The 22,966-nt window shown below is 45.2% G+C and overlaps 1 protein-coding gene across 4 annotated transcripts in view; it reads left to right on the top strand.

Annotated features, from left to right (window-relative positions):
- LOC311317903 (ankyrin repeat and KH domain-containing protein 1-like) overlaps window positions 1–22,966 on the top strand; it is a 41,949-nt gene that overhangs the window by 6,778 nt on the left and 12,205 nt on the right. For 2 of the 4 annotated variants that reach the window (XM_084449047.1, XM_084449048.1), the window contains exons 3-15: window positions 2,285–2,441; window positions 2,858–3,020; window positions 5,014–5,161; window positions 5,316–5,549; window positions 11,555–11,649; window positions 19,650–19,805; window positions 20,005–20,086; window positions 20,214–20,405; window positions 20,539–20,648; window positions 21,197–21,284; window positions 21,578–21,705; window positions 22,118–22,261; window positions 22,494–22,596. In XM_084449047.1, the coding sequence (XP_084305173.1) occupies window positions 2,285–2,441; window positions 2,858–3,020; window positions 5,014–5,161; window positions 5,316–5,549; window positions 11,555–11,649; window positions 19,650–19,805; window positions 20,005–20,086; window positions 20,214–20,405; window positions 20,539–20,648; window positions 21,197–21,284; window positions 21,578–21,705; window positions 22,118–22,261; window positions 22,494–22,596 (1,800 nt within the window). The remainder of the gene's footprint in view (window positions 1–2,284; window positions 2,442–2,857; window positions 3,021–5,013; window positions 5,162–5,315; window positions 5,550–11,554; window positions 11,650–19,649; window positions 19,806–20,004; window positions 20,087–20,213; window positions 20,406–20,538; window positions 20,649–21,196; window positions 21,285–21,577; window positions 21,706–22,117; window positions 22,262–22,493; window positions 22,597–22,966) is intronic. The other 2 variants (XM_084449049.1, XM_084449050.1) reach the window with 1 other exon arrangement.

Consider the following 22,966-nt stretch of genomic DNA (forward strand, 5'->3'; position numbering starts at 1 on the left):
TCAGCGCGGCCTGTTGAGATTCATAATCTGGGCCTGAACCCAAATCCCCTTGAGCAGAGTTCTCCTCAGGTAGAACACAGTCGGTGTTATTGTCCTCACACCTGTGTGTTGATAAGCTGCGGGGCCGCGCTACGTCATCGTGCGTGACGTGCGCGTGCGTCGACATGCGTGTTTGTTTAGCGGGCTTCTACCTCCGCTCCCACCCAGCTCCGCCAGACAAACCCTCTGCATTAATGATCAACCTCCCAGACTCTTTGCTTCCTCTCCCTGGTGGAGGGAACATTGCGAAACCCCTCTGACAGCCAGGCTATGTTTAGACTGACTCACGGGCTGCTGGTGAAAACACAGCGCTGCTCCTCCGACCGACGGGCTGGAGCGGCCGACTCCTACTAATGGAGCAGGATAGACCAGAGAGGCAAACACTCTGGTGAGGAAAAGTTGTGTGCTCTCTCACTTCACTTCGCTCCCCCTCCTCCCTCCGTCTACTTCCTCATCCTCTCTGTCTCCTGTTTTGCACACGTGCAAACACACACACGCGCGCGCGCGCACACACACACTTTGCTTGAGCGGTCTCTCTGGCTGGCGAAAGCTCCTTGGCCTCTTCTGGTGAAAGAGGTCCTTCAATGTAGGTCAGCAGAACAAGCAGTCTGTTTTTTCCCGTTCTGCTCACTCTTCCCCCTCTCTCTTCTCTCTAGCTGGCTCTCACACAGACACACACAGACACACACAGACACACACAGACACACACAGACACACACAGACACACACAGACACACACAGACACAGACACACACACACAGACACACACAGACACACACACACTTGTTCTCTTGTGTAGTGTTCTTGCTTTTCTCCCAGCTGTGCCTCTCCCCTGTCCCTCCTTGTGTTCCCTCCCTCATAGCACAAACCCAGTGAACCTCATCCCTCACACGTTCACCTCGTCCCTCACACGTTCACCTCGTCCCTCACACGTTCACCTCGTCCCTCACACGTTCACCTCGTCCCTCACACGTTCACCTCGTCCCTCACACGATCACCTCGTCCCTCACACGATCACCTCGTCCCTCACACGTTCACCTCGTCCCTCACACGTTCACCTCGTCCCTCACACGTTCACCTCGTCCCTCACACGTTCACCTCGTCCCTCACACGTTCACCTCGTCCCTCACACGTTCACCTCGTCCCTCACACGTTCACCTCGTCCCTCACACGTTCACCTCGTCCCTCACACGATCACCTCGTCCCTCACACGTGCACCTCGTCCCTCACACGATCACCTCGTCCCTCACACGTGCACCTCGTCCCTCACACGTTCACCTCGTCCCTCACACGTTCACCTCGTCCCTCACACGTGCACCTCGTCCCTCACACGATCACCTCGTCCCTCACACGTGCACCTCGTCCCTCACACGTGCACCTCGTCCCTCACACGATCACCTCGTCCCTCACACGATCACCTCGTCCCTCACACGATCACCTCGTCCCTCACACGATCACCTCATCCCTCACACGTTCACCTCGTCCCTCACACGTTCACCTCGTCCCTCACACGTTCACCTCGTCCCTCACACGATCACCTCGTCCCTCACACGTTCACCTCGTCCCTCACACGTTCACCTCGTCCCTCACACGTTCACCTCGTCCCTCACACGTTCACCTCGTCCCTCACACGTTCACCTCGTCCCTCACACGTGCACCTCGTCCCTCACACGTGCACCTCATCCCTCACACGTTCACCTCGTCCCTCACACGTTCACCTCGTCCCTCACACGTTCACCTCATCCCTCACACGTTCACCTCGTCCCTCACACGTTCACCTCATCCCTCACACGTTTACCACCTCGTCCCTCACACGTTTACCACCTCGTCCCTCACACGTTCACCTCGTCCCTCACACGTTCACCTCGTCCCTCACACGTGCACCTCGTCCCTCACACGTGCACCTCGTCCCTCACACGATCACAGTTCTCTCTCCCCTTGTTGTTGACCAACCCCACAGAAATAAACAACTTGACTATTTGCGGCAATGTGAAGTTTACAGAATTGTCCACCACTGGATCTCAATATCCCGTTGCTTGATTTGGGACCTCATTAACCAATTGCTTGTGTTTCTGTGTGTGTTCGTGTGTGTGTGTGTGTGTGTGTGTGTTTGCGGATGCCACTACTAACCATGGACTGGATTGGCCGTGCCCGCTTGGTGTGCTTTGCGCCCCCGACCCTGCCCACCCCCCATACCCTCTCCCCGCCCCTGCCTGCGGTTGCTGTGCCCGGCGGTTCCCGGCAGGCATCGGTAAACTGTCCACTGCCGACGGTAAAGCGTTCGCAGATCCCGAGGTGCTGCGGCGGCTGACGTCATCGGTGAGCTGCGCCCTGGACGAGGCGGCGGCGGCGCTGACCCGCATGAGAGCAGAGAACACCCTGAACTCTGGCCAGGCAGACAAGTATGTATCTCAGCTGGCGCAGCCAGCCACACGGCCTCATATATCACCGCACTAACTCATAGGAGTTAGGGAATGTAATATGATATATATGTATATAAACATAATAGTCTAAAGTGATCTAAAGTGACTTGACTTAAAGGGATTGCATGTACTTTCTCAGTGTGGGACTAAGGGAGATTTTAATATCAGTCAGACAATCAAGCAATCAATCAGTCTATTTCCCCAGTAATCGCTGTGTCACTCAATAAGATGGCCCACCTAGAGTCTATGGATGTTTGTTCTACGAGTGTGTTTGTACAGTGGGAGTAAATTGCAGTCTAGTTTAGTTGTGTGAGGTGTGTGTGTGTGAGAGTGTGAGAGTGTTGTACAGTATGTGTGTGTGTGTTTTCCTGTCACAGTGGCAATAATTGTAGCAGTCTGGTTCTTTTCAGCCGTAGTCTAGCGGAGGCGTGCTCGGACGGAGACGTGAACGCCGTGCGCAAGCTGCTGGACGAGGGGCGGAGCGTCAACGAACACACGGAGGAGGGCGAGAGTCTGCTCTGCCTCGCCTGCTCTGCCGGATACTATGAACTTGCACAGGTGTGTGTGCGTGTGCGTGTGCGCTTTGAACTTAAGCATTATGGTATTTAAACTGCAAGGAGTAAGTGTGTTTTGTGTTCATTTTTAAGCGGTGCAGACGCTTCTATACGTGATGTGTGTCCCGTTGTAGCATGAGATTTCTACCAATCAGGAGTAGTTTATGCAAATTAGGAGTAGGCAGGGTAAACACTCAGGTGTAATTGATCAAATTAATTATGGTCCTCATTTAGTCTGTCACAGCCAAATGGAACAGGGCCTTAATTAATATTATTAATTACACCTGTGTTTACTCTGCTTTGACGTGTCAAAATGGTTGCTGTTAAAAGGGCATGGCTGTGTTATGAATCACATACCTCCATACTATATTAGTATGCCCCCCCAAAAAATGAGTTATGTCCCAATATATAGTATGCCAAAACTACCAGGATGACCTACTACATCTGCTCACATTTTGCAGTATGAAAACCAGCATGATTTTCTGGCTATTCTGACCCACAATCCTCTGCGCAGCGGGAGTTTCTTTGTTCTACTGTGGTTTTTTTCCCCCACTGCTGCTGAACGTCTCCCACTGCTGAAAGACTCAATTTCCCCCACTGGGACTATTAAAGTATCTATCTATATATCTATCCACTGAGCTGCCAAGATGGCACAAGACAGATGACAGTGCATTGGATAGTGAAATGATGATGTGGTAGCATGACATGAGTGTTACTATCTATATTTCTAGTATAATCATTGTCAACTTGTCAGTTGTCAAAACGAAATGCCAACAAACTGGTTATGCCAGCCGGCTAGTGTTCCAAATAAATGTTAATCTTGTTGGATCGTTATTTGACTGCCTGTACCATCCAGACACGAGTAACAGTTCCAGTTTATAGCTTCAGATGAACAAAGACGTTTGTTTTTTGTGAACATATTTTTACCAACTGTTAACACAACAATATTAAGCTAGTTACTTTACGTAGCTAGCTTGAGATATCTGCCCCCAAATCATTTTGCAACTTGTTTATTTAGGCTACTGTCGTGGCTACTGTAATATTACTGTTTACAAACAAGAGTTTATTTGGATAAATTGACCACATATTCAGGGTTTTTCCTGGTTCAGAATGGGTCTTTGGGGGGTGATGCGCACACAATTTTTTGGGGAAACCATTGTTTTATGCCGAGTAGCCTACCAGCATATGCCTATATTCTTCGCTGTCATTCTGAGTTCACTTTTCACATTTGTGGGAAATCTCCCGACATGACACAATGTGAATATGAAGCCAAAATGTTAAGGATACTGATAACCTGTCAATTAATTATCTTGATTACTAGTGGTCCAAACCATGGACAATGCAAGAAAGAGGGAGGGGCTGCACTTGAAACAAGCTATCAAAACACATTTTGAGAGGATTTGAATTGCTATTTTTATTCTAAATTTTTTAGCATTTTGGCACTGGTGATTTTCCTTTGACTCGGACTAAAATCTCTTTGGGGGGCGACAATTCCTCTATGCAGGAAAAACCCTGATATTGGAAATCTACGTGGTTACTTTCTCGCTTGAAAAATAATAAACTTAATGAAGTGACATTAACAGTCGAGAGCCAAAATCACAACAGCTTTTAGCCTGTATTAAAATCCCTGCTATCGCTGCCAGCTGAGACCCAGCTGAGAAATGCATTCTGGGATACTAAGTGGGCTAGAACAGTATGTCCCAATTGTATACATACTGCATGCAAGGTACGCTATATAAGTGTAGTCCATTACCATTTACTTTGTAAGGGCAGCTGTAGTACGTACTAATAGTAAAATGTAAAATGTAAATCTTTAAGATGATTGCTCATAAACCTGCCCCGCTTACTTTACCGCCTGGGTGTGATTTCCATCATTCATCAAATGTGCCAGTCGTTTTAGCTAGTTTTCCACCATCTCATTCACAGCAGTTAAGTTTATTGTAAATGTTTGTCTGTTTCCTATTGGTCAAGCTTAACTAGCTCTTCTCTCTCCTCAGGTGCTACTTGCCATGCACGCCAACGTGGAGGACCGGGGCATCAAGGGTGACATCACGCCCCTGATGGCGGCGGCCAGCGGAGGCTATGTGGACATCGTCAAACTGCTGCTGGTGCATGGCGCGGACGTCAACGCACAGTCCTCCACAGGTGAGACGGCACACGTGGATGCATGCGCGCACACACATGCTCACAATAATGGACATGTATAGACGCACGCATGCACACACACACACACTCTAATCCCTCTTCCTTCCACGGTGTGTGTGTTTTCTCTCACTCTCGCCCCCCTCAATGTCTCCAGGTAACACAGCCCTGACGTACGCGTGTGCAGGGGGCTTCGTCGACGTGGTCAAGGTTCTCCTGAAGGAGGGTGCCAACATCGAGGATCACAACGAGAACGGCCACACCCCGCTGATGGAGGCCGCGAGCGCGGGCCACGTGGAAGTAGCCCGCGTTCTGCTGGAGTACGGCGCTGGCATCAACACGCACTCCAACGAGTTCAAGGAGAGCGCCCTCACGCTGGCCTGCTACAAAGGTCAGACCCTGGGTCCTAATGCTAGTGGTGTTTCTCGAAGGCCTGGATTTACACTGATGGGTTTTTACATGGCTACGTTTTCAAACAGGGAAAACGATCAATGATTAAAAGCGGAATTACACGTAAAGATCTGTTCACATCTCATCACATTAACACGCCCAAAAATGCATATCAACCACCATTAAAGAGCATAACAAACAGGTGATTTACGAGTTTGAGCTATAGTAATCAAGGGTATATTTTTCTTGGCTAGTAGCATAGTCTAGAATGTTGCGAGTTTGAAATGCAGCTGTCCAACCAATGCCAACAGTCGCCAACAAATACATTTCTATCCCCGTTTGTGTTCCATGGCTGGTACGCATTCCCGCTATTTGTCCCCAGGGTTCCCACGGGGTCTTAAAAAGTCTTAAAAGTCTAAAATTCAATCATCTTAATTTTAGGCCTTAAAAAGGTCTTAAATATGTATATATATATTTGACTTCTTAAAAAAGTTGCTTTTTTGTTGCGATAAGTTCTCTGTAGGCCTATGCATGGATGTATTATATTAACGTCTGTATCACGCTTAAATGTGTTGTCCGGGCTGCAAAGTAGCTAATTACTTTCCCCCCTAACAATAATCATGGAAATAAATAAACATGGAACCAAAGATCGCTAACTCTGCTTTCCCTGGTGAGAAATGATCTGAGAACACCCAGCAACTGAGCAGTGCATTGCAGTTTGAGAAATTGTCAATCGTTTGAATTAGGTAACCTAGCGAAGCCTACAGTAGCTGCTGGTGCTTCTACCTTCTAGCTAACAGCTAAGTTGGAGTGACACCAAAGACGCTAGAATACCATTCTAATGAGTGAAAATACACGTAGAATACCATTCTAGTCTCTTTGGTAGAGCTAGCTAGCTACAGTAAAGGCTGTAACGTTAGTACAGAACAGTCAGTCAAATCGGTGCATGACTGTTGCCATGAGACAACAGCTGTCTCATGCCCAAGCCTAAGGGCCCAGGCCCAAGCCCAAGCTGCCCCCAGGCGACACCTCTCATCCTCTACAGACACACACACAGTTCTGTGTACTGTTATGTTCCATCATTGTTCTCAATGGCTTAGTTCACACGGCAGGTCTTAATGCTCAATTCCAATTTTTTACACGGATCCGATTTTTTTGTTTAGCTGTTCACATTACTTTTTGAATGTAACCTATATTTGACTCCCGTGTGAACAGCCCACGGCCCTGAACAGACCCGCATGCGCAGAAGAACAATAACAAAGACGTTAGGACATCACGCACAGCGCACTGTTTACGGAAGTAATATTAACCATGGATAATGTTACAACCACAACTGAAGTTAGCCTTTACTACAGGTTGATTTTCAAGTATTCTTGCAGGGGAAGCCGGCGTCCATGTCTATTTTGCAGTTACCGCCAAGGAACCGGCGCAGAATTGTGACGATTGTCACTCTGTCGCTCTAGAGTAGGAATGGGAATTTCAACTAATTTTAAAACCGAGTAACCTAACCTGATCCTACTCAAGTAACCGATTACTCAAAAAAAAGATTACTCAAAAAAAGATACCGTCCAGACAGAGCGCATTTAACGCCGGCCCCCTCGGAGGGGAATTTTCTTTTCCCGCCCTCATTACCGTGGCGGTGCTTTCATGTCTCTTCCATGTCCTTGCAAATAAACATATTTAAAAGCTGATGTGTGGTTGGATGCATTACTTATCATCAGATTGAATAACTCACAACCAGGTTTTCATTAAGCTATCGGAATCGAAAAACGCAGTTTTTTAATGTGGATGCACTGCCCAGCTCATATAGCTTATTAAGCCCATCGTTAGGCTACTCTGAAAACTCTAAGCCTACAATATGCAACCAGACCTCTAATTTACTACTCAAAATTAAGTATTAAACCAAGCCTTTCCTGCCGATGCCGGATAACAAGTGAATGCATTTTTAGCGTTATCTAAAAAGCAGAAGAACCGCGGCAATTTATTGGACAATTATGGATGTTTCGGTGTCAAGCCTTCATTAGAGAAATGTCCATGCAAAACTAAATAGATTTATTGAACAATAGGCCTATTCATTCAATATTTAATTATAGCAGGCTGGAAAATCATAGGAGTAGGCTAAACGCGCATGGGCCTGTGCTGGTACTCGCTGTCTTTTTCAGCACCACCTCAGGGCTCATTACCAACATGATTAGCCTACCGCAAAATGATGGGAGTGCTGCGTGGAGCCAGAGTACAAAGTGGCATATATAGGCTATACTCACTAGTTCTCTCATAGGCTACCTACGCTGTAACAGGTTTGAAAGTCCGAGGCTCGATCCATTAAATGCTTTAACACTATGCAAAACCATGGTGTAGTTTGATCCGAAAATGCTTAACAGTATGGAAAACCGAACCATGGACAGCTAGCAGTAGCAAGCCCATGGGCTAATTATTGCTAGTTTTCGTGTCCACGTAACTTTGCACCCAAGAACTGTGTCCATGTAAATAAATATAGCTTTTAAAACGTAACCAGTTAGCTGGCTAGACTTAGTCAACAAGTAATCAGTTATCACTACCCCTGACATTTATTTTTGCTGGCTGCATTTATTTTTAGGATTGGTGCACTCTCAGATATTCCGTTTAATAGCCAGGCAGGGGGGTCCCACAGGATCCCCAGACAGCTGACGAGTCATGCCCCATCTAATATCTGATCATTGGTTGCCTGAAAGAGCCCCAGTGACGTTGGCAGCGCCTTTCTGAAAAGTTGACATGGCAATGTTTTCCAAAAGCCGGAGCGCTCGAAAAAAAGACTCCGTATACAACGCTTTTCTCCAGGCAGACGACAACGCTATATCCTCTTTGGTAACAATTGAAAAAGGGCACAGGCGCTCAGAAATGCGCGCTTTCACAGCCAAACATGCCATATTGTATAGCCTTTAGATTAACCGATAATGTTTATTTTCCGACTAGCAGATCGCCTACTCGGGTACTCGAGTACTCGCATTAAACGTGAAATGACTGTTTAATGCGCGTTGCAAAACATCAGACCTGTGTCCGATATAATACCACCTCAGTGACCCAGGTTGGATAAAAAAAAATAAAAAAAAGATTTCATGTGACTTGTGTAATTCACACGGTCATGAAAAAATCAGACCTGAGTCGCATGTAGGCAAAAAGATCGGATTTGGGTCACATTTCTCTGCCGTGTGAACAAAGCCAATGTTGAGCCGATCCTGAGGAAGATAATCGGTGATCTTATCGGCCCCAAAAATCCAGATCGGAGCATCCCTAATCTCTGTTTGTAGGCCTGTTGGCTATCATGTTTACTAGGGATGCACCGATTGCAAAATTCTGGGCCGATGCCGATATTTAAAATAACGATCCGGCCGATGCTTATTTTATTTTATTTTTATTCCCTCTTTTGTGCCAGGGAAACAAAGTAATGAAGTGTTTGGTTCCAAAACGCCAATTTTTATTTCACTTTAATTTGAAAGCAAACTACACATGCGTTTGCGGCGTTACGTCACGGATCTTCTCCCAGTCTGCAGCTGGTTAGGCTACGTTTTGCAACAAAAAAAAGCCGTAATTGTTGCGACATAACATCGGCCACTACCATTGGTGAATGTCATTTTGTGGTCCGATGGCAGTCAACAAGGCCAACATCGGCCAATGCCGATGTTCGGCCGATGCATCGGTGCATCCCTAATGTTTACCCATATCTGTGACGAGGAGAACTGAAAGAGTTTAAAGTCCCAGTTAACCAAAATCAGAGATTTGCTTGAAAACACATTCTATGTGTTAGTGATGCATTGCTGATAACATGTAAAAATGGGATGAACCATGTGTAGTACTGAATTGTGAAGTTAGACCAGTTTTGTGTTTTTGACCAGTTTTGATTACTGGATTTTCTGGGCGGGCTTAAAATGGTACTTGTTGACGTAGAGCGGTGTTCTTAGCATATCCCCGCCCTAACACTATATAAAGCTAGAACGGATTTGAATCTTCGGTTCTCCTGCTCAATCTTGAGTCTAGAATTAGCTAGTTTTAACCAGCAGTCTAGAATTAGCTAGTTTTTCTTAGTTAGCAATGCCTATGCATAAAACTAAACGAAAATGCATCCTTCCTGGATGCCAGCAGGAATGGGATGATAAGGTCTCCTTCTTTCAACTCCCGAGTAAAGCTGAAATGAGAAGCAAATGGTAGCATTTTTGAAGAGCCATGGTGTTACAGAGGAGTCTGTCACCGCTAGCGCCCGCCTCTGCAGCAAACATTTCACTCCCGAAAGCTTCTGCAATTATAATATGAGGCTTTTGGGTTTCACGGACGCACGACTGGTCCTGGTGAATTCGGCGGAGCCAACCATCTCCCTCCCCGGCCTCCATTCTCCTCCTGTCGCATCAACCTTTGGTGCCGACACCGCTGCCTTGTGTGCTTATAGCTAATTAACGTTATAACGTTAGCTAGGTAACGTAAGCAACAGGAAAATACACTGCTACGGTAATATACAAAATATGTGTCTTGACATTTATGTGGTAATGTCAGCTATGATGAATTATATGTAATCTTAGGAGGAATTATAGCTAACATTAGCTATGTAGCTTGTTGCAGATGGGAGTGTGTATATAACCTTAGTCTAGCTAACATAGCTAGCAGCACCGACCAGGCGACCACCCACCAAATAACGTTACGGATGATATATTATGACTATAAGCGTTAAACTATACAGAAACTGCCTGCCATATTTGTGGCACCTGATGTGCGTATGGGTTCACCGGTAATGGTTACAATATATTTCTCCAGCGGGAGACCGGGAGGTGGGAGCGAGGGGGATGGTTAGGTAGACCAGCTGCAGCTGGAGAAAGACGCACCCTCTCCCAGTGAAGCGGTGCTCGGCGGCTACTGGCTGAACATTCCAGTTCTGTTGGATATGTTGCGGGAAAGTTGAAGCCAAGTGCTCGTTATTCTCACACATAACATTGCCAACGAGAGTGGATGAGTCTGTCCCGATTATCAACTCCGGTAGTGTACGCTTCTTCGCGCTATCAGCGCTGTTAAAGCCAGTGACTAAAAGGTACATTTTAAACAACTTTTTCCATTGATCCCAAGGGACGACAGGATCGCCTGGGAGGGATAGGAATGGGTCCGGAGGTGGCAGGGAGAAAATAGGGACAGACTCATACATTCCTCGTTGCCTGTTTTTGTATTTTGCATCTAAGGGCAGTAACACTGGCGCGTTGGTATAGAGTAGCTACAGTTTTACCTGTGTTGTTTGTCAGGAGGTAGGTTAGGAGGAAGCATCTGTGCGTTTGACTCATTAGACAAGTGTAATTTCAACTCCTCTCTGTTTTCACAAAGCTGTGCCTTCCTACCACAAAAGAGACGGCGTGCCAGTGAGACAATATGCAGACCAGAGAACTGTACTATTTGACAGGTTCTTCCCTCCACACCCCCTCCCCACGCAATTGGGTGTGGCTTCGGTGCCTTCTGCAGACACGCCCCCACAGTCTCAAACCAGAGAATGCTGCTGATTTTTAACCGATTTTGAAGCCTTATTTTATATACTTAGCGACATTTTTAATCACTCAGATTTGGCTGGCTGGTTAATGACATGTTTTCCTGTGGTGTATGAAGCTCATAACAAAAATTTGAACTGGGTTAACCTGGACTTTAAATTAGTAGGCCTACCGTATCTTGATGATGTTATACCAACATCGGGGTTAGGGTTAGGGTGACAAACATGTGGGACATGGACAGACTGGCGTATTTGTAAAAACATATTTGTAAAAACAATCACACACCTTAATATTTATTTAAAGCACAAATTTGGATTGCTGACATAACCCTTTCTTACTTCTCGTCATATTCAAGTCTCGTCATGCTGTTCAGGACCTGTCAGTCAATCCATGCAAGCTAATGTAATATGTCTCTCATCTTGTCAATCCTCTTCATCTGCCCCACCCTTTTCTTCCCTCCCTCCCTCCCTCCGGCTCTCTTCTTCCTTCTACTCCTCCTCTCTCCCCCCAGGTCACCTGGATATGGTGCGTTTCCTGCTGGAGGCTGGGGCTGATCAGGAGCATAAGACAGACGAGATGCACACAGCACTGATGGAGGCCTGCATGGTGAGCATATGACCCTCTTCCACTCCTCTACTCCTCTCTCTAGGGATGAGACCGTATGGATTTTTGCATTACGGTACGGTACGGTATCTAGTTACATGGTACGGTTTACGGTATTTCACGGTATACGGCATTTCACCTCCCCAACACACATAAAAAAACAAGTATTTGACTTTGAAGGAAAACGGCTTTATTGAAGATTAGTGTGCGTGCCTGTGCATCTTGATCCGATGTCCGTTATAACTTCTTTGAACGGAGATGAGAGGGGAGTGGGTGGCGGCTGACCTAGAACGGCAATCACGCAACCTCAAACAGCCAACGACGATGACGCTTTTTCTGCAACAGGTAGGCATAATCTTATGCCAAAAAATGTCAAAACAACTAAATCGAGAGTGATGTTGCAGCAGTCTGAATTTGAATTTCCCCGTTGTGTTGTGAGTCGCTGTTGCAAGGCGTCTAAAATATCTTGTCAACACGCTTTTGCACAAGAATGTTGCAAGTGATTGGAAATTGCAAGCAGTCTTGTGATTTTTTTTTATTGAACTGGGCTTTAGAATCAAAGCCTTTTCATGACGCTTTCTTTCATTAATCTCGTGGATTTATTCAGAATGTCAAAGTCGGCTAAATCACTGCGGCCATGGATGCTGCGATGGGAGTTAACTAGTAGGCTATAGGCTACAACATTGGTTATTTAGGCCTGGCTGTATCACACAATATTGTAAACGGCTTGTTTAGGTGGAGATTAAATTTGCAATATTTTATTTTGTAAAGCTCATTGGGAATGGGAACGCACCTGCTGTCTGAAGTGCGGTGATCAAAATCAAAGACAGGAGATGCCGTAGCCTAGGCCTACACTCTCGCCGTTTGATGCAAAATAGGCTATTTATTATTCTATATGATAAAAGGTCCTCTTTAGTCTCTTTATAAGGATTAATATATTTTGTATCGAACGGCGACAGTGTGTGGCATCTCATCTTTCTTTGATTATGCCGTTTTAGCAACTGGAAGTCAGGAATGGATATAGAAGAGCCCAGTCTACTTCCTGGATCGAATAATAGGCTTTTTTTTATCGACTAGACACAGGCGTTTGAATAGGCTGAGTTTTAGAGCCCTACAGTGCAACACATGTTGGAAAATACACACTATTGTATTTAAGCTCAGTTTATTAATAGCAAGCTTATTAAATTACAAAATTAACTGTTGCAAGCAACTTGAAATGTGAAGTTTCAGCAGCACAATATTGTATAATACCTTAAACGTAATACCGTAAACACAGGGAATGTCACGATTCTAATACCGTGGACATTTTATACCGCGGTTCACGGTTTTACAGTATACCGTCTCATCCCTACCTCTCTCTCTTTTCTACTCTGTGGCCAACTGTATATCCCTCTCTTCTCTCTCTCTTTCTCAAGTCTTTCACCTCCTCTGCCTTTTCCTCTTATCTTTTATGCATTCTTTTTTCATGCTCATCCCCTTTATTCTGCAGAATTAACCGATAATATAATGCCTCGTATTCTACATAACCTTGTTAATAGGGGTGCCACAATTTAAATTAAAAATCGATCGAAATTATCTTTTGACGCGAACTTAGAAAAGCAGGTTCACGATTCTCCCAGTGCGCAAAATCATATGATAAGTAAAATGTAAAACGAACAGGTTTCAATAAGCTTTTCCAACAAAACAAAACTTGATACTTTCTCCTGCATTTTGGTCCATATCAAATTCACTCGAGTCCGTTGAGACTCATAGTAGACGCAGCTTAGGTAGCTGCAGCTTACAGGTAGTTGGCTACATTTTAGTTTTTGAGATACCATGGCCACTGCCAGATTCGGAGATGATCGAGAAGAAACAGAACGGAAAATCCTCCGGTTTCCCACGAGTCGCCAATATGGCAACATTTTACCTTCCCTGTGAGTTATTATTATAGTAGTAGTAGTGATGATAATAATAATAATAATCATAATAAACACAATAACAGTAATAATTATAATAATAATAATAATAATAATTATTATTATTATGTGGGCTAACTTGTAGAAGCTAGCCCAACTTGTTATATTCCCACTTTCTCTTTTCTTTTCTCTCCTTTCTTTCTTTCTTTCTTTCTTTCTTTCTTTCTTTCTTTCTTTCTTTCTTTCTTTCTTTCTTTCTTTCTTTCTTTCTTTCTTTCTTTCTTTCTTTCTTTCTTTCTTTCTTTCTTTCTTTCTTTCTTTCTTTCTTACTTTCTTTTTCTTTCTTTCTTTCTTTCTACTACTTCATACTTTGTGCTCGAAACTTCATTCAAACTTTAAAAAAAAAAAAAAAAAAAGTATTAGTAATTTCGATCTGAGTCAGCGAATTCTGTGTTCTGTGCTGTAGAGCTGTGCTAAGTTATATTTGTAGCTATACTAGTAATAGCAATTGAGTTTATAGTATATATATTTACATTAGTTATAATAGTACTGGCAGTAGTTGTTATATACCCTAACTCTTAACAGTAAGGTTACAGTTAACCATAATACTACTGTTAACCCTTACACCACTGCAGTGATGATCTTTAATTATGTTAATGTAGGCTAATCCTCTCAACAGGCATCCTTTTTATAACAACAGTAGTAGCATTCACCTCAACTTCCATACCAACAACTACTGTGGTAGCATTTGTATTCCTACCTTCCTTCCTTAGGCTACTAACTTCCGTCCTACCATCCTACCTTCCTTATATTCAAATACATATTCAAAATGACATTCAGACTTAACCAATATTTATACCTTTTTGAGCTATTGAGCTCATTAAAACTGAGTCATGAGAAGTCAAATATATTTTTGAGTGTATTACAAGCAGTAGTTGTAACTTGATCATGTGTCTTTGTGTCCCTTCTACTCTAGTAATAGTAGTACTAGCTGAAGTAGGCTATTTATAGTAGTTTTTTGCATTCATATTTATATTTATTTAGTAGTATTATATAGTAATGATATTATTGGCAGTAGTTGTTACAACCAGCTTCAGCAACTAGCCCACCTCACATTTTCTCCAGGAAATGTATTTTCTAGTTATTATTGTTATTACTATTATCATTAATGATCTTTATTTGTATAGCACCTTTCATACAAATAAATGCAGCTCAAAATGCTTTACAACAGAGTTTACATGCATGAAGTGCTTCACACAAAATAGATATAAAATGAACAAAAAGCAGGACAATTTATACGTAATATAAAACACCATAAAAGAAGATAAAGAAGTTAAATACAACATTTAAAAAAGCCTACCAATTCCAATATCACAAAGCACCAAAATTCCACAAATTTGTAGTCTCTGTATGTTCCCATAGGTCATTTAATAATACAATTGGCAATGGTTCCAAACCTATTAAAAATAACATTTCCCCAAACCTATTAAAGTAAAATTTGCCCTGGACATCTAGAACATTTAACTAGCGCTGTCAATGTTAACGCGTTAACACATGATTAATCTTGAAACATTAACATGTAAAAAATAAATCACAAATTAATATTAACAAAATTTGAACCCAACTTCCAAACGCGAGTGTTTACCTGGCTGAACTACTGAAAGGCGTGTGAAACATGAATAGGTTATCTGTGCGTTTCACGTGCCTTTGAGTAGCTAATTCAGCCAGGTAAACACTCACGTGAACACTGTCAAATTACGTTTGAAAAAGCTTCCAGATGGAAGTTAAGATGAAAAACCGGTTGTGTGCACATATTGCAGTGATGTAGGCTACTCTGTCTCTCCATCGAAGCAAGTTGAGTAAAAGAAAAGTGAATGGTGGTTTTATATATATATATATATATAGAGAGAGAGAGTGGTGGTTTTATATATATATATATATATATATATATAGAGAGAGAGAGAGAGAGAGAGAGAGAGAGAGAGAGAGAGAGAGAGAGAGAGAGAGAGAGAGAGAGAGAGAGAGAGAGAGAGAGAGCTTTTTTATTTTTTAAAGATTTTAGATATTTTTAACATTTGCAGTCATATTCAAAGGGTTAAGTAAAAACCAGCCCAGGCCCAGCCTCATGGCTGATGGGCATACACACAGATGTTCTTTTGATAGTTCTAACCACTTTGTCATGCATTTCTTTATTCTAATTGTTTTATCTTATTCCCCCTAAAATACAAGTACATTCTAGTATTTTTAACTTAATCACAGCCTATTATTGTGATTGTGACATTTTTTAAGCGATTGACAGCACTACATTCTTCTAAATCTTGGTGAAACTTTGGTTGTGTGTGACCCAGATTGCATCTTCCCATCAGACTCGTAATTATAATATTTAGCCTATTCCAGTTCATTGTTTTATCATTAATTATTCCGGAAGCCATTGCAGAGCAGGTAAGACTAGACTAATGTGCTCTCTCCTCTTGGTTAATAGTGGAGCTGCAGAGTGAATGAGCTGAATCTCTGTTTTTTGGGGGGAGGCCAGTGAAGAGTGCATTATAGTAATCGAGTCGGCTTCAAATAAAAGCATGAATATTTTTTTCTGCCCCCGTTTGATTTATAAATGGTCATACTTTAACTATGCTTCCAAGATCTTAATATGGGACTTGAAGCTTAGATCTGAGTCTAGGATAACACCAAGACTTGTAACCTCAGGTTTAATCCAGGATGTCAGTTTCCCCAGATTTTGTTTTAGGGACGATCAGTAGGATTTTAGTTTTGTCCTCGTCTAGCTTTAAGAAGTTATTGCTCATCCATTTATTTATTGCTAGAAGACAGGTAGTAATGGAGTTTATAGCTGCAGCATCATTTGGTTCAACAGAGATGTATAGTTGCGTGTGATCCGTTTCCATCTCCATGGAAACATACAATAGAAACAACGAACGCATCAGTGACACAAAAAAAGAGTTTGTCACATATGCTACACAGGTTAAAATATATTTTTTTGTAGCATCAGACATACGACCCTATTCGGTGGTGGATAATGCTGGATTTAAGCATTTAATCAACATTCTTGAAACACACTACTATGAAGTACCAAGCAGGTCGCATTTGACCACGAACGTGTGGCCTGCGAGGTACAGTATGAGAATCTTATGGCAAATGTTATTGAAGGCCTGGACAATGCAGAATTGCCTTGACGACAGGTGGCTGGACCTCCAGAGCAGCGCAGAGGAGCATCACATCTGGCGCATCACAGCACACTACGTAATGATGATGGGACATAGAAAATCCAGTCCTTCAAACTTGGGATGGGATGATACCATTCTTACCATTTTTTTCAGACCGAGTAGGAGTACTCGCTTTTGTGTACTTGCAGATACCGAGTACCAATACAAGTACTTTTAATAATATTACAATTTTCAATTACCACAGGGCCAGGAATATCAGTAGCCCAGTAGCTACAAGCCTGGGGCTGTCAACGTCACTCTCAAAGCTATCTAACGAGGCTGGCTTCCAGGAGGCTAAAGTTGTGTAACGTAAACTAACATTAGCTGGCCAGCTAGCTTAATCTAGGCTATATATGTTATCTTCCACCTTTTGTCACTCCAGCCCTGTTTCTAACTTAAGATATTCATCTAAGAAGCATTTTCGCTGTTCCCTACTCAGAAGAGACATCTCTCGTCTCTCCCTCGCTGGGAGCAGGTAGTGCGCCACGAGCAGGTATTGCGTAACATGGAGCAGGTATTGCGCAACATGGCAACCCGCGTGAGGAGCCTGCTCTGAGAGACGGAGGGAAAGAGCGTCGGTTGCGTGTGAGGGAGGAAACACGAGCAATCTTTTCAATCATGCCGATTCCATTGCTGAAATCCGCGTTCTGTTCCGCTTTTGCAAGTTACTTTCAGTGTAACGTTATGACGATGTTAGTATAGGTTTGGGGTATTGGGACATTCTTAAGAGTGAGTACATGAGTGCAGTATTGGCCCCTGAATCTCGACCCATCTATGATGTTCACGCAAGTGAAAATCTGGCAGAGGAGCAGTTAGTGGAATGGAAACTGGAGAGGCCCAATGTCTCAGTCCCTGTGACGACAGGTAAAGCAAATAACATTGTCAATGCCACAAAGAAGGCAGGATTGTCACCACATATAGGGTGTTTTGCACACAGTGAATCTGACATCCCAGAAGTGCTGTCTTTTGGGCAGAGTCAGGAAGATTGTGACTTTTTTCCCACCGGAGTACATCTGCAGCAGCTGTCTTAAAGGCCAAGCAAGACATGCTTCTTCGCTCTCACAAGTTGGTTCACGATGTGTTCACAAGGTGGAACTCCAGCTAGGACATGCTTGAATGCTACTTAGTGCAACAAGCTGCTGTTTATTCTGCGCTCACAGGAACAAAACAGTTAAAGAAGTGTGTCATGGACCTCATCACCCTCTCCGATCAAGATGTGACTATTCTTGAAGATGTGACTATTCTTGAAGAGGTGTTTCAGGTACTGAAGCCCCTGAAAATAGTCACAACTTTGAGTTCTGAAAAGCAGCCGACCATGTCTGTGGTCATTTCCTCAAACGCACAATCCTGACATCTGAGGCACAGTGACACAGTGACTGTTTAATTTGCCATAGATAGAAAGACGTACAGGTACTCACCCAATACCTGAACAGTTCCCGAATAAGAGCACTGCACTAGAATATAATATAAAGTTTGTCATGTGTAACAAGTACGGGTACAGGTACATTGCAATTCTTGTAATTGCTTGGCCTTACAATATCTTGATCAGTGCTAATCGGTTCTTCATTCCAGTCTTGGGTACTTGGCTAGACATTTAAAGGTTCCCAAACTGTCAATTTACTATACTATCCACCATCTATCAGTCTATCAGTATCATCCTCATCTACTTAACCCATCTGATCATGGATGACTATGCCCGTGTCCATGATGTAGGAAGTGCATTTAAATAATGTTCAAGTATACAGTTGTGCATAGTGTTCAATTGCTTGAGTGTTGTCAGGTGCAGGTTCAAGTGTTGAAGTGTACAGTAGTGTACAGTAGTGCATAGTCCGCTGTTGTCTGTTGTATAGACCAGGTGCTCAGAGTCAAGTGAGAAGGGCAGGGGAGTTGGGTTGAGAGACTGGTCAGTCAGAAACGGTCCTGGCAGAGGGCTGCTGGGGGGGATAATGGGTCGAGGAGGGGGGGGGGGGGTCTGACCAGGGGGTGTCTTCAGTGTCAGTCTACTGCAGCTGTTGGCTGTTGAGCTTGCGGACCACGTCAGGTTGAAGTCTACCCCACCTAGACGACTGCTCTCGGAGTGAGATCTTCACTTCTCCGGCTGAGAACGTTTTGCAAGAGCATCCCGCACAGGTATGTGCTCAATGACAATGCACATTATTGTCCAATCTCATAATTAAAATAAGTTATGTTCGAATCTGGATTTTTTTTTTTTGATTTAAGAACATTTACATATTTCGTGAATAATGATAATAGAAACACCATCACAATAACTTAAATCTTTGTAGTTGATTCACCTAAATGTCACACGTGCACTTTCATTACATTAAACGGCTGTATTGTGTGACTTTGTTTTTTTTTTCTACCCAGGCCTCTGGAGAAGGGATCCGCCAGATCCCTGCAGAAGATTTAGACACGGCTTCAACCGCTCAAAGAGCAGCCCTCTCTCCAGAGAATGTGAACATGCTCATCTTCTTAAAGAAGAATTTGTCAGGGCAAAAACATTATTATTTATATTATACTATTCACATATGTTTGTTAAATATATTATTCAAATAAAAGTTACTTATTGAGAAATGTCTTTTTCTTTAAAAATCAAGACTCCGTAGCCTAACAACGGCATAGCCGTCAGCGCTGAAAAATAATAATAATACAAATAAAATGCATCGAATTGTGGATTTGGAGAACCATGACACCCCTACTTTTTAATCATACCAGACCCTCTCCAGTCACCTGATAGTACACAGCTAGCGTGGAACGCATCTCCGCTCAGGAGCGCACGCCAGTGGGGAACGGTTCTCCACAGGAGAACATCAGCGCGCACGGTGTCTCTGTGCCGCCTCCTCCTCAGGTGCTTATCTCCGCCCCCGCGCGTCTCTCTCCTCTGTCCCAGGACGGGCACGTGGAGGTGGCGCGGCTGCTGTTGGACAGCGGGGCGCAGGTCAACATGCCCGCCGACTCCTTCGAGTCACCCCTGACCCTGGCGGCGTGCGGAGGACACGTGGAGCTGGCGGCACTGCTCATAGAGAGGGGGGCCAACCTGGAGGAGGTACACACACACACACACACACACAGCCTGCATACCTACAGCAAACACACACACACACACACACTGAAACCTTTGTAGTTATATAGCCTTTGCAGTTGACAGAGGACTTGGAGAACTGGCCCGACAGTACCTAGAAAGCGTGGTTATGCAATATAAACACAGACACACACTGTTAACTGTTGACTTTGTGTGTGCCCAGGTGAATGATGAGGGCTACACCCCCCTAATGGAGGCAGCCAGGGAGGGCCACGAGGAGATGGTGGCACTGCTGCTGGCGCAGGGTAAGCTGCTGCCGTGGCACCCAAAATGGCTGCGAGGTCTCATGCGGAATGAATCATCATGGGATTAATCCAACTAATCTCAACCAGGGATATGAATCTGACTCCCTCTTCCTCCGCTCACCCCCAGGAGCCAACATCAACGCCCAGACGGAGGAGACCCAGGAGACGGCTTTGACGCTGGCCTGCTGCGGGGGCTTCCTGGAGGTGGCCGACTTCCTCATCAAGGCCGGCGCCGACATCGAGCTGGGCTGCTCCACGCCGCTCATGGAGGCTGCGCAGGAGGGGCACCTGGAGCTGGTCAAATACCTGCTGGCAGCAAGTGAGGATTCTGGGAGGGGAGGGGAGGGTTGAGCCGCTGCGCTGCTTACTGTAGAGGCGGAAGTAAGCATCTCCCTTTAGTCCTCCAGCCGGCCGACCTTCTAGGCCGCTCACCTCTGACCTCTTGTGTCCAGGAGCGAACGTCCACGCTACCACCGCGACGGGAGACACGGCGCTGACCTACGCGTGCGAGAACGGACACACGGACGTGGCAGACGTGCTGCTGCAGGCAGGAGCCAACCTGGTAAACACACACACACACACACACACACACACAAACACACACAAACATCTTCTTTTTTTTTTCTCAGGGTGTCTAAACGAATAAAAGTGACGCTTGTTTGGTATGTTGTTGTTTCAGTTTATGGCGATGCACAGCAAGCAAAGCCAGATAGAGACGCAGAACTCCATGCCTCTAGAGACCACAGACATTATGTACTAGTGGTGCGACGCTCACAACGTTTTTGTAAACATTGTAAAATGGCAAGAGTTTTACAGAGTATATCTGTTTTGGGGGATGCTGCTGCTCTCTAGGAAGTGCAGCTACATTATAATGCTTGGATAGAAAGTTAGCCATCTAACATGAGACGGTAATAATTCAAATAGAATAGACATTTTCTCCGTCCATTGTGATATGCTGTATGAAGTGTCTCAATGTTCTCTTATCTCTCTGTTCTCCTATCTCTCTGTGTTCTTTTGTCTCTCTGCTCTCTGTCTCTCTGTTCTCCTGTCTCTGTTCTCCTGTCTCTGTTCTTGTGTGTCTCTAACTGTGTTCTCCTGCCTGTCCCCCAGGAGCACGAGTCAGAGGGTGGCCGAACTCCCCTGATGAAAGCAGCCAGAGCAGGACACCTCTGTACCGTGCAGTTCCTCATCAGCAAGGGTGGGGGCGCCATCACTACTCCCTCTCTGCTCTAGCATGACCACACATACTACTACTGTAATTGACCATGTATGAAGATCTAATCCCCTGTGAAGCCAGGTTCACGTACGATGGCCGCGGCGGTTTTAAGCAGATTTAGAACCAAACGTGCCATTTTGGAACATGGAAAGTTCTACAGCTGCCCTTTTTCAGATCAGATCTTCTGGAAAGGCTCAGGACCGGAGGGCTGTCGTACTGTGAGTAAACCAGTTGAATATTGAGTTGTGACCCCTCTGCTCCTGTCCCGCCCCCAGGCGCCAACGTGAACCGCGCCACGGCGAACAACGACCACACGGTGGTGTCTCTGGCGTGCGCTGGCGGACATCTGGCTGTGGTCGAGCTGCTACTGGCGCACGGGTCCGACCCCACACACAGACTCAAGGTCAGACGCGCGCGCGCGCACACACTCAGACACACATCCAATCTCTCACACATGCTCCCAATCTCTCTCTCACACACACGCACGTGCGCACACACACACACACACATCCACACATCCAATCTCTCACACATGCTCCCAATCTCTCTCTCACACACACGCACGTGCGCGCACACACACACACACACACACACACACACACACACACACACACACACACACTCTAACACATGCACGCTCCCAATCACACACACTCTCAACTCCCAATCCAGCCTATCTAGATCTACATATCTGATTCCTAACGGTGTGTTTCACCGCGACCGGACGTTTGCGTACGCAGGACTATTTTTTCCGACGCCCGAGACCCACCACCCCTCTCATGCCGAGCCCCCTGGTCCTGTGTCTCTCCCTGTAGGACGCGTCCACCATGCTGATCGAAGCTGCTAAGGGGGGTCACACCAACGTGGTGTCCTACCTGCTGGACTACCCCAACAACATCCTGTCTGTCCCTGCCCCCGACCTGGCTCAGCTCACACCCCCCTCACATGACAACTCTCAGGTACGGTGGGGCTTTTATACACACACACACACACACACAAACATCTCACACACACCCTTCTCAAGACCCCTACCGGTCACCCCAAGGTCCAGAGCGTTGACAGCAATCCTGGGTTTACTCACCAGGTCTAGTTGTTGTGGATGGTTAAGCAGTAGTAGTAGTAGTAGTAGTAGTAGAGTATTTAGTATTAAGGGTGGGACTGACCTGGCTTCTCTCGTCCCCGTCCCCCCAGGTTCCTCGTGTCCCATTCCAGGCCCTGGCCATGGTGGTGCCCCCCCAGGAGCCCGACCGAGCCCCGTCCAACATCGCTACGCCCCCACCCATCTCCAGCAAAGGTGAGCCCAGAACTCTTCATCTTAATCACGTAGGGTCTGCCTCTGAGAACAGTTCGCCTCAGAAGACTGCAGAATAATCCCTTTACTTCTGGGACTATACCTACATACTAACCCTTTTCTTGCTTTCATGATTTAATCTCCTCCCTCCCTCCCTCCTTCCTTCTTTCCTTCCTTCCCTCCCTTCCTCTCTCTCCCTCCTTCCTTCCTTTCTTCCTTCCTTCCTTCCCTCCCTTCCTCTCTCTCTCCTTACTACCTTCCTTCCTTCCTTCCTTCTCGCCTTCCCTCCCTCCCTCCCTCCCTCCCTCCCTCCCTCCCTCCCTCCCTCCCTCCCTCCTTCCTTCCTTCCCCCCCTCCCCTCCCCTCCCCTCCC

This window comes from Borostomias antarcticus (genome assembly GCF_949987555.1).
Source record: "Borostomias antarcticus genome assembly, chromosome: 14".
Classification (NCBI taxonomy): Eukaryota; Metazoa; Chordata; class Actinopteri; order Stomiiformes; family Stomiidae; genus Borostomias; species Borostomias antarcticus.